Here is an 11,923-nt window from a genome sequence, read left to right on the forward strand (position 1 = left end):
GTGCCCCTAGAGCTGCTCTTGTTATCTCTTGATTTTACAGATACAAGGATTTATTTTTAATTTATTTTATGTTTAAGACTTTAGTTGTACTGTAATAAGAAATGTCTCTGTATGTGTCACATTGTACCGTCATGCACCAAAACGAAAATTCAATAAAAAAACTTGAATTACAAAAAAAGAAAAAGAAGGTCCTGGAAGGACTGAAAATCAGGCAAACAGGTTTGGTTCTCTGAATTAATTAACAATTTCTTATGCATCATTACAAATGATTTAATTTAATTGCGTGGCAAGCTCAATCAGGTGCCAATAATGGACTTTTAAAATTTTGAACAAAAGATTCTAGAACCCACTGCATTGTCCCAAACTTAAAATCTTAGAAGTTCAGTCCGTACCACACCTAACTACATTGTCGTCATTCATTGAGACATTGTCTTTTAATCTTTTCATCCACCCAAACACCCTTGACTGGTATGACACAGCCACACCTGGAAACAGAATGACCTCATTTGCCACCTTATGCACATTATGGGAAAAATGACAAAAAGGAGATTGTTTACAATATTATTAATGTGTGCCATATGATAAAATAAAAATGTAAAAGTAAAACGCTAGTAATTACTGTATCTAATTATCTTAGAATGAATGTTTGTGTGCCATAAAGTGAAAGCTAACATAGTTTTGTAAAGTAGGCTTATAGGCCTAGGCTATATACTTAGGCTAATAGTTTTAATAATTATTCCTAGGCCGAAAATTACTGACATGGATTACTATTTGAATAGGGAAAGCACTGTTACATATATTTAATTATTTATATAATTGCATATAATATGATTAGAAGTGTTTCATTTATAGGCTAACTACACTTCCCATACCCACCTTTTTTCATTAGTATGGAAACCTTTAAGGCCAAAAATTATATTCGTCTATCCACGCTACTGCTGCTGTTCTTAAAGGAGACGCATTCCAAACAGGCCTAGCCTCTGCCAATGAAATATGAGGTTTGCTATAGCTTTAAGAAGTAAATAATGCTGCATGTTTGTGAAAGTGCATTCTTCATACTTTGTTACGTTTTCATTAATGAGCTAGTTAATTAAATGCTTGCGTTCTGATTAAAAATGTACTCTTGACCGAGCTATCAACTTGGTCCCACACCAGGGCCTTCAACGTAAGGTTGGTTGTAAAATGTCTTGTGTTTATAACGAGCTTGCCATTAGCAACATTCTCCACGGGGGAAACAAGTTAAATGAGAGCGGCATGGATTCGGAGGTAGACAAGGTTTCAGGTACTAGTTCTGGAATTGAGACGGAGGCCGCGAAAGCATCCCCGGACTCCACTGAACCGCTCATCCAGAGAAGAGGAAGCAGAAGGCTCATGAAAACCGCAGTGACCTCCCCAAGCTCCGATGACTCTCGGTCTGTTAGCGGGGCTACTGTTCGTGTTTTGCGAGCCAGGAGGGCTGGAGCTAGCAGGACCAATGAGTCCAAGAATGCCCCTTGCAAGAAGAAAACTACAAGTCTGCTACGTTCACGGAGGTCGACGGGATCACGCTCCAAAAACACACCTCACAAACAGTAAGTACGTGCCCAGAGGCACGGCAATAGGCTACTTCTCTGTACACTACAGCAACAAGATAGTGCTTGTGCTTTGTGAGATTGCACTGCAAGGAGGGTGTTCCTCATCACGTCTTCTTAAAGCTATAGGTTTACCAGATTTTGAAATAGGCTAGTTGAATACACTTGTTTTCCCGTCTGTGCTCTTGTATGCTCTCTTTGAACATTGTCAAAGGGCTTTTAAAGTCAAAACATACACATTTATTTTGATTTGCATTACACTGTTATTTATTGTAGACTTTCTCTCACACAGACCTGCAATAAAGAAGTCCGCAGCCAAAAAAGGTTAATTAAGTTTTTTTTTCAAAGGCACTAATCTTACCAACCTGTCATTCATAAGCATGTATTTCATTCATATAATTCATTACAATACTTGACCTCCACAGCATCCAAACATGCTCTTGGAAGAAAGCTGTCCACGTCTAGAAAAGGCAAAGGGACACTTCCAACAAGCGCCTCTTGCACCCCACCATCAACAACATGCAAGGCTGAAGCAGAGATGAAGAATTCATCTTTTGGTAAAACAAAGACCACTTGCATTCTTTTTTTTTTTAAACTGCACAGTACAATTGCACAAATGTAATGACAACAACACAGCAAAATATTAAACATCAGCAATCATGTGACACTGAAATGACAAGCATTATCTATGCTTCCTCAGTAGAGGAAACGGGTGCCTTGAAAGGGAGCAGCGACAAGTGAGTTATGTTCAACTCAATAAACTTAAATGTAATAAATTTAATGTTGACCTTAAATGGTGCCGATTTCCATTTTAGCATTGCAGATCCAGACACGGCTCCCGACGAAGATGAGCCCAATGACCTCATCTATGAACCCCAGACAAAGAAGTAAGCTGACCTCATTGCCTTTCCAACATGAGCATTTCTCTGTCATTTTACTTCCTTTGAAGTGTCAATTGTAAACTAAGTTTATCTCTTGACCCGAGGGATAAATCAAGGCGACGTACAACATTACAAAAACAGGATGTCAAGAAAGAGGAGTCAGAAAAGGAGGAAGAGGAAAACAACATTAAAAGGGAAGAGTCGGCCGAGGTTGTTGTGCAGATGGATGAGGGCGATAACACAGAGCCACCAAGGAAGTAAGTAAAGTACAGATTGAATACAAATAAGGTGTATTTCAGTTCTTACTGGTACCTGAACTCACCCACCAACACAGACCTCTGCATTGTACTGACTTAAAGGAAAAAGAAAAGAAGAAGAAAAAAAACAGACTAGCTGAATTCATTTTAACTTTGTTACTTTACTTTATTATTATTATGGTCAGACCAAACGCATTCAACATTCATGTGTCCCACACTTGGAACTACAGCGCCTGTTTCTGACAGAGATAATGTCCACATTTTAAAACATTAAATAAAAAACCCACTTTATTTACTTGGAATTGCTATCTGTCAAAGTGTCACGTAACGAAACATATTTTAGACTTGAGGTAAAGAGGGGAAACCCAGGACAACGTGAACACAAAACATGTCACCACCTAGAGACTGAGTCATAGCAACATGCTCTAAACCCTGAAGCAAATTGTGTTCCTAGCAGCACACATAGCTAATTGATTATTCACAAAGGTAATAAATATGCCAAGCTTTTTATACATGTAACCACATCTGACTCACTTGATCTTAATTAACTTTTTGATTTGTATGCGTCTGCTATTGTTAAAGTCAGCCTTGCTTACACAAGTCATTATTGTTCAGCGTCATCATAGCAACCCAAATACAATTTTAATTAAAGTGTGCATTGCATATTAATAAGGATAGATATTCCTGAAATGTGATTCACAGTCTGACGAGGGTTTAACGTTCTGGTTGATATTTCACATTCTGTTTTGCAATCCGTTTCCCTTTTAGGAGAGGTAGACAACAAAATGATGACAAAGCCCCTCGGCCATCAAAACGAAGGTGACAGTGATAGTAGTATTCACCACTGATGACTTGTGCTGTTTGTACAAGTAAGATTATTACTCAGTTTCCCTTTCCCCCCGTCTTAATAGGAAAAAGCCTCCAGTGCAGTACGTCCGCTGTGAAATGGAGGGCTGTGGTACCGTCTTGGCACATCCTCGCTATCTACAGGTTTGCCACCCAGACAACTGTAACCATTACTACTCTCAATATTTTTTAAAGGCACCGTCTGATGTGGCACTGTGCAATAGCAACCATATTCGCTCGGTTACAGACACCAAACTGATATGCTGTGGGTTTACCTCAAGATGCAAATGATCAGAGGTTGGATGTGTTCACTGTAATATTAGAAACCTTTGATAATAATGTTCTAATGATAACAAAAGTTTTGTCTCTTCATTTCAGCACCATATAAAATACCAACACCTGCTCCAAAAGAAGTATGTGTGTGATCACCCTTCGTGCGGACGCTTGTTTCGCCTGCAGAAGCAGCTGTTGCGCCACGCTAAACACCATACAGGTGAAGTTTGGCCACAGATGTGTACCGTCAACGTGACTTATTCTTTGATTCTGAACCTCAACGATGCTGCTTGAAATGTTTTATGTAATGAATTGCTTAACACGCCAAGTTAAGATATTATAAAATCAAACCTTTTTTTGCTTTTGCAATTATTAATAAATGCTCATCTGTTTTTCAGATCAACGGGATTACATCTGTGAGTATTGTGCTCGTGCCTTCAAGAGTTCTCACAACTTGGCTGTGCACAGGATGATTCATACAGGAGAGAAGCCAATACAGTGAGTTATGCTCAACAGGTTAGGCTGTGCCGCTACAGTGTCCCATCAATAGGGTGTGCTGTGAAAAAGGTTGAATTAAAAAAATACAAAGTCATGGTAATCTGGCTGGTGTCCATTTCCACAGGGTGTCGGTGACTAAAATATGAGGAACATCTTACTTTGTACTTGTTGTTCAACTTTTGTGGCTATTCCTGTCTCAAACTATGCTAGGTGCGGCACAGTCAAGGAAGTATTTTTCAGTTCACAGAACAGGAACAGAAGCACACAACGTGCATTTTATAAAATTCCATCTCCGGGTGTAACTGAAGACTGGTAACTGCTTACTGCTTTAGAATTAAAATATACAGTGCCCTGTATTGGAACAGTGAGGCCAATTCCTTTATTTTTGCTGTAGACTGGAAACATTTGGGTTTGACACCAAAATATGAATATGAGACAATAGCTCAACATTTCAGCTTCCAGGTATTCACATCTGGATCTGATACACAACTGAGAATATAGCATTATTTGTTGTGAATACCTGGAAATGAAAGCTGAAATGTTGATCTATTGTCACATATTCATATTTTGGTGTCAAACCCAAATGTTTCCAGTCTACAGCAAAAATAAAGGAATTGGCCTCACTGTTCCAATACTTTTGAAAACTGTATGAAAAGCAATACGTGTAAATAACTTTGCTTAATGCCACAAGGTTTATTTTAATAATAATGAAGATACAATGTCATTTTTAGTAGTTTCAAGTCAGCTTATAAATGAAAATGCGACGTAAAATAATGTTTTTATTAAGGGTTTTCCTGAGAAAAGTTGTAAGGCATGGTGGCAATAGGCCTAGTGTTACATGATTTGGTTAAATTGTGAGTTTGTGATTACAGTGGACAATAAAGCTAAGTTGTGATTGCGAAATAATAAATAAGTAAATAAATGGCATTCAGAAATATAATGCTATATTTATAAATAAACATTTTAATCTGTAGGCTCGTGTACAAGCATCATTTGTATTACTTTCAATGCTACTTAATATTTTTATGTTTAAGAAATACAAAATTCAAAACTATCAATGAAAGTTTTTTTACTTGTTATAGTAATATTAACATTGTATTGGTCAGCGTCTTTATTAGGAAATATCAATAAAAGCACAACAAATTAATCAACAAGTAAGATGAAATTAACATTTTATGCTGTGTTATAAATTAAGTAAGTAAAGGATTTTCATCCTACTTCTTTCACTGGTTCTGAGTCATTTGCGTGGAAATTGGAGGTGAAATGTCATACAAATAGATCCTACTTGAGTTTCAAGTCAGTTCAGGTCCATAACCGCTTCTTTGTCTCCCCCCTGTGGCAGGTGTGAGATCTGTGGCTTCACCTGCCGTCAGAAGGCCTCCTTAAACTGGCACATGAAGAAGCATGACGCAGAGGCCTCCTATCAGTTCTCTTGCTCCATTTGTGGCAAAAAGTTTGAGAAGAAGGACTCCGTCGTTGCCCACAAGGCCAAGAGCCACCCCGAGGTGCTCATAGCGGAAGCCCTGGCTGCCAACGGGGGCTCGGTAATAAGCACTCCCGCCATCTCCATCTCTGAGACGGCCTCGGTTCTCACCCAGCCTGACCAGCCATCTGTCAGCCCGGTGAGCAACGAGACCCAGGACAGCCTGGAAAGCCAGGAGGCGGTGAGTGGAACCCTGGCTCCACTGCAGCAGGTGGTGCTCCCGCTCACTTCACACACGCAGGTGGATGTGTCCCAGGGCCAGTTCCTCCATCTGCCCATGCATCACATGGTGCAGTTGGCCCGTCCTCAGCAGCAGCAAGCCCCCACCATGTTGAACCTCACCACGGCAACTCCCGCTCACATGTCCAGCAGCAGCCTCCTCACGCTGAGCTCCGTCACAGCGCAGGCCGTGCATTGGGGCAGGGGGGCCCATGTGGACCCAGAGCTGTCGGGGGAGGGCCAGCTGTGGGACCGGGGGGTGGTTGGAGCCGGCGGTGGCGGCAGAGGTCATCAGGAGGTGGAGGAAATGATGTGGGAGAGGGAAGGAGAGAGACAGATTCTGTTGCACTGTGCCGAGGTTCACGGAGACAGTTTAATCTAAATGGAAGAAGGACACAGAAATCCAAAGTAAGTTTTTAATTAAAAAAAAAGAAGAAGAGACTGAAGGACCTGTCAAAAGTTGATAAGCTGACATTAAAGTATAAATATTTGAAATAATAGACTTTACCCACAGAGTGTAACACGCCAAATTCTGAACCTGCCATCTGAATGTCGCAACTGAAATCGAGTCTCGTCAGACCAGGCATGATTTTTCAATCTTCTATTGTCCAATATTGGTGATCCTGTACGAATTGTAGCCTCATTTTCCTGTTTTTAGCTGACAGAGTGGCACCCGGTGGGGTATTCTGTTGCTGTAGCCCATCTGCTTCAAGGTTAGTCGTGTTTTGCGTTCAGAGATGGCATTCTGCATAACCTGGTTATAAGTGAGTGGTTATTTGAGTTACTGTTGCCTTTCTATCATCTCTAACCAGTATGCCCATCCTCCACTGACCTCTGACTTCAACAAAGCATTTTACGTCCACACAAATGCCGCTCACTGGATATTTTTTCTTTTTCGGACCATTCTCTGTAAACCCTAGAGATGGTTTAGAGTGAAAATCCCAGTAGATCAGCAGCTTCTGAAATACCAGCCCTCCTGGCACCCTCAACATTGCCATGTTCAAAGTCACTTAAAACCCCTTTCATCCCCATTCTGTTGCTCGGTTTCAACCTCAATAAGTTGTCCCGTCCAGGTCTACATGCCTAAATGCATTGAGTTGCTGACATGTGATTGGCTGATTAGTTATATGTGTTAACAAGAAAATGAACCGCTGTACCTAATAAAGTGGCCGGTGAGTGTAAATAGTATTACAGTATATATTCAGTAAAAAGCTAAAGACATCTACTTTACATCAGGGAGTATGATTTATAATAGTGTAGTTTCCATACACTTCTTTTACCACTAAATGGACGTTTTGTTACTTTTTGGATCTGTTGTGTTTGTATATATTCCGTGTGTTACATTTCTTTTAAATGTTAAAAAGAGAGATGTACTTGTTCATTATGTACAAAACAGTAAAATATGACTTTTACATCCCCATAGCATCCGCGTTGTGTGTATATGCATCTCTTTGCAACTTGAATAGATGAGTATCATTCATTGGCATAACTCGGCAAAAGTAGTTTAAGATACTATACTGTGAGCAGCGACTGCAACCACATGAGGTGTAAAATATACTTTGAAGATAAAAATACAAAATGTTAAATATTTGTTTTCAGTAAAGTTTTTGACAAAGTAATGTCTTTATTTTCTGAAAACAACTTATTTTCAACCAGATTTTTTAAAGAAATGATCTTAATTGCTGTCACCCTTGTTTGCTTGTTTTTCCTTGCTTGAAGTTCCTTCCCTTCTAAATTGTACTCGGTCACCCGAATTTGTTTGTTTTAGATTATTGCTTTATTGATTCCTTTTTTATAGTGAAGACTATGCAGGCAGCAGTATTATGATGAAATAGTTTTTGTCAAAAATCTTAGATAATAGAAATATACCTCTGTACACTGCCCTTACTACTGAGCGCTTGTCTTATTTATCATATGTTTTCAGAATAACTAAAATAAACAAAGTATGTTCAGCAGTCTTAAGGTGCGGCCACACTACAAGCGTTACACGCGTACAGACACGTATAAAATCGGCAATTTTTCCATAGGGAACCATTGGTTTACGCGCGTAGATGCGTTACACGCGCTAAAGCAATACTTTAGGCGCGTTAGCCACATATTAGCCGCGTATATACGCACCTACGTGCAGAGTTTTAAAAATGTTTACTTTTTACGCTCCTACGCGTGACGTTTAGCCGCGTTAGCCAATCAGCGTTGAGCTTGACCCGACGTCACATACATTGGCACGGTCGGAGAACAGTGTACACAGAGGCTGAGAAACACTGAGGAGGAAAATGTATTGCGGGCGGCCGGTGTATGAAGCCGCTCGGGAATACAAGACGTGGGGAAAGTAAACCAGGAGAATGGACTTCTTGGTTAATTCAGTGAATATGTGTAGCTGTGCTTTAGCCGATAAACCAAGTTAGCGCCGGATAGCATTAGTTAACTCACCCGGTTGTGTGCGGGCGGCTAGCGCCTCAATATTATGAACCCAAACATGACGGCTATGTCCGGGGAACTTTCACGACAAGTACAGCGAGGCACCGGTGTTTATATCTACGCCAGCCACGGTCCCCTGTCACAGCCAGGTAGGGTAATGTTGGCTACTTGCCTTTATTTTGTGCCGCCGTGCAAACAATGCTGCTGTAACTGTGTTTGTTATGTAGCTGCCGTATGAATTTCCGAGCGGTGTGAATATGCAATGCTGTTTTAATGCTAGGCTATTTTGTGTATTTGCTATTCAGTTTGTCTTTTGGCACAGTTGTTGGCCGTGTTGTTGTGCGGACATGCACACTTTTGTGTCGGGTCGGGTCTGATCGCAGCCATGGTTAATTAGGGGAAATAAATTATCGGGAGGGAGACTATAGGCGCTACGCGCGTCGCGCATAGAACCATTTTTGACACAAAATGATCAAGCAACATTTTAGGGGCGTTACGCGCGTAAAGCGTGTAGTGTGGCCGCACCTTTAGTTTATTATTTTTGACACGCCATTTTAAAACAAGATGATACAATGTGAGTTAATGTATGTATTATGTCACACTCATTGATGTGATGAGACACACCAAATTTGACTAAAATACCTCAAAGCATTATCTTGAGATTGTTATACAGTCAGTATAATTTTCAAATCATCAACCGTTAAAGTATGTTTCAAATTGTATTGAACTAACCTCCAAATGATAACGGTATTTTTTTCAAAAATAAAAAACTCAAAATGCACCGTTCCAAATTATTATGCACAACAGAGTTTCAAAACATTTTATAGGTTGTAAAGAAATAAAAATGGTCATTTGTTGAATTTGCAGAATGTGGAGGTCATATTTAGTGAAATCAAAAGCTATTTCAATCAAAAACATCTTAACAGGCCAAGTTACATGTTAACATAGGACCCCTTCTTTGATATCACCTTCACAATTCTTGTATCCATTGAACTTGTGAGTTTTTGGAGAGTTTCTGCTTGAATATCTTTGCAGGATGCCAGAATAGCCTCCCATAGCTGCTGTTTTGATGTGAATACCTCCCAACCTCATAGACTTAGACTTAGACTTTATTGTCCCCAAGGGGAAATTCTTTTTCACTTCACATTACATTTTACGGGCTGCACGCCAACAGACAAGACAGATGGACAACAAACACAACAAAATAAACATGCATACAGAATATATAGACAGAGTGGGACTGGGGTGATTTTATCTTGGCCTTTTGTTTAGTGCTGCTATGGCTGCAGGCACCAGGCTTTTGCCGTAGCGGGCCTTCCTACACAGCAGGGACCTGTACCTGCGTCCTGAGGGCATAATGGTGAAGTGACAGTTGAGTGGGTGTGTGTTGTCCTGTGCTATTGTAAATGCGATGCGTGAGATGGCCTTGACATTGACGTTGATGTTTTGCTTGAGGATGCTCCAAAGGTTCTCAATAGGGTTAAGGTCAGGGGAAGATGGGGGCCACACCATGAGGTTCTCTCCTTTTATGCCCATAGCAGCCAATGACACAGAGGTATTCTTTGCAGCATGAGATGGTGCATTGTCATGCATGAAGATGATTTTACTACGGAAGGCACTGTCCTTCTTTTTGTACCACGGAAGAAAGTGGTCAGTCAGAAACTCAACATACTTTGCAGAGGTAATTTTCACACCGTCAGGGACCCTGAAGGGGCCTACCAGCTCTCTCCCCATGATTCCGGCCCAAAACATGACTCCGCCACCTCCTTGCTGACGTTGCAGCCTTGTTGGGACATGGTGGTCATTCACCAACCATCCACTACTCCATCCATCTGGACCATCCAGGGTTGCACGGCACTCATCAGTAAACAAGACTGTTTGAAAATGAGTCTTCATGTATTTCTGAGCCCACTGCAACTGTTTCTGCTTGTGATCATTGTTTAGGGCCGGCCGAATAATAGGTTTATGCACAACTGCAAACCTCTGGAGGATACTATACCTTGAGGTTTGCGGGACTCCAGAGGCACCAGCGCCTTCAAATACCTGTCTGCTGCTCTGTAACGGCATTTTAGCAGCTGCTCTCCTAATCCGATGAATTTGTCTGGCAGAAACCTTCCTCATTGTGCCTTTGTCTTCACCAACCCGTCTGTGCTCTGAATCAGCCACAAATCTCTTTACAGTACGATGATCACGCTTAAGTTTCCGTGAAATATCTAATGTTTTCATACCTTGTCCAAGGTATTGCACTATTTGACGCTTTTCGGCAGCAGAGAGATCCTTTTTCTTTCCCATATTGCTTGAAACATGTGGCCTGCTTAATAATGTGGAACGTCCTTCTTAAGTAGTTTTTCCTTTGATTGGGCTCACATGGCAAACTAATTATCACAGGTGTATGAGATTAATTTCAATGATCCAAAGCATCCTGAGACACAATATCATACATGAGTTTAATTGAAAAACTAATTTTTTGAAGTTTGACACTTCAATCCAATTTGCATAATAATTTGGAACACGGTCGGTCTATATGTCCATGTTTAGCGAACAGCGGGATTAGCTGTTAAATTAAACTTTTGCCGTGGTCGGTCGGCAAAACAGAACATTCCTCTACTTCCTAATGAAAGATTTGAGTGCCGTCTTCCAAATCTTTAAGTGTCGATGCCAAAGCCGTCTCAAACTCAAACAACATATCCACAGCCATCTCCTATGTTGTTGACTATGCATAGCACTGTCGTCATCCGGTTATGTCCGCCCCAGAGCACCATACAAAGGGCAAAAAAAAAAAACATACATACATACATACATACATACATACATACATACATACATACATACATACATACATACATACATACATACATACATACATACATACATACATACATACATACATACATACATACATACATAGGGGATAGGGCTATGTGGCCCGCCCATATCAGAAAGAACGATTTGATTGGTAGCTCAAGATTTCTTGACATATTTAATGAGCTTCAATTGAGAGTGTCCAGACCATGGTCCAGACCAACAGGCGCAGCAAATTGAATTTGCGAGCGCCTAGCGGCAGGTTTGAATTTCCAGGCTACTGATTTTGTGAATTTTTTTTAAATTCAGTGACAAGCGTTCACCTTTAACTGTTTATTGTTACATTTGAACACTTCTTGTTTAAATAAAAAATAAGTAGGCTATCCTGTAATTAATTTTTAATAATAGCTTAACTTCCTGTGTATCAAAACGAGCATTCCCAAATGTTTAATTTCAAACTTTATTACAGTGGTTAAGCTGGTGTCTTTACAAACATAGCCTAAAGGGGGGAAAAAACAGGAAGAATCTTCATAAAAATAAACAAGTGTTCTCTGCCCCACTTGTGCGGGAAAATAGCTGGCAGGACGTGAACATTCTTGGGAGAAACTCCATGATATTTTATTGGTCAGAAAATATTTCTCACGGTGACTGCGAACATCCTCCCTAGTATTTGTG

The 11,923-nt window shown here is 40.4% G+C and overlaps 1 protein-coding gene across 1 annotated transcript; it reads left to right on the forward strand.

Moving 5' to 3' along the window:
• Nucleotides 1–1,160: 1,160 nt before the first annotated feature.
• Nucleotides 1,161–6,410, forward strand: LOC307269422 (uncharacterized protein; the record flags this gene model as incomplete). Its single annotated transcript, XM_080052390.1, has 11 exons — nucleotides 1,161–1,571; nucleotides 1,864–1,895; nucleotides 1,997–2,128; nucleotides 2,272–2,308; nucleotides 2,387–2,458; nucleotides 2,557–2,709; nucleotides 3,478–3,528; nucleotides 3,621–3,699; nucleotides 3,934–4,048; nucleotides 4,227–4,326; nucleotides 5,669–6,410. Exons 1-11 carry the CDS (start codon nucleotides 1,183–1,185, stop codon nucleotides 6,408–6,410), a joined length of 1,902 nt encoding a protein of 633 aa, XP_079908516.1. The 5' UTR covers nucleotides 1,161–1,182.
• Nucleotides 6,411–11,923: the final 5,513 nt, after the last annotated feature.

The sequence above is a fragment of the Ammodytes marinus genome (assembly GCF_949987685.1).
Source record: "Ammodytes marinus genome assembly, chromosome: 23".
Classification (NCBI taxonomy): Eukaryota; Metazoa; Chordata; class Actinopteri; order Uranoscopiformes; family Ammodytidae; genus Ammodytes; species Ammodytes marinus.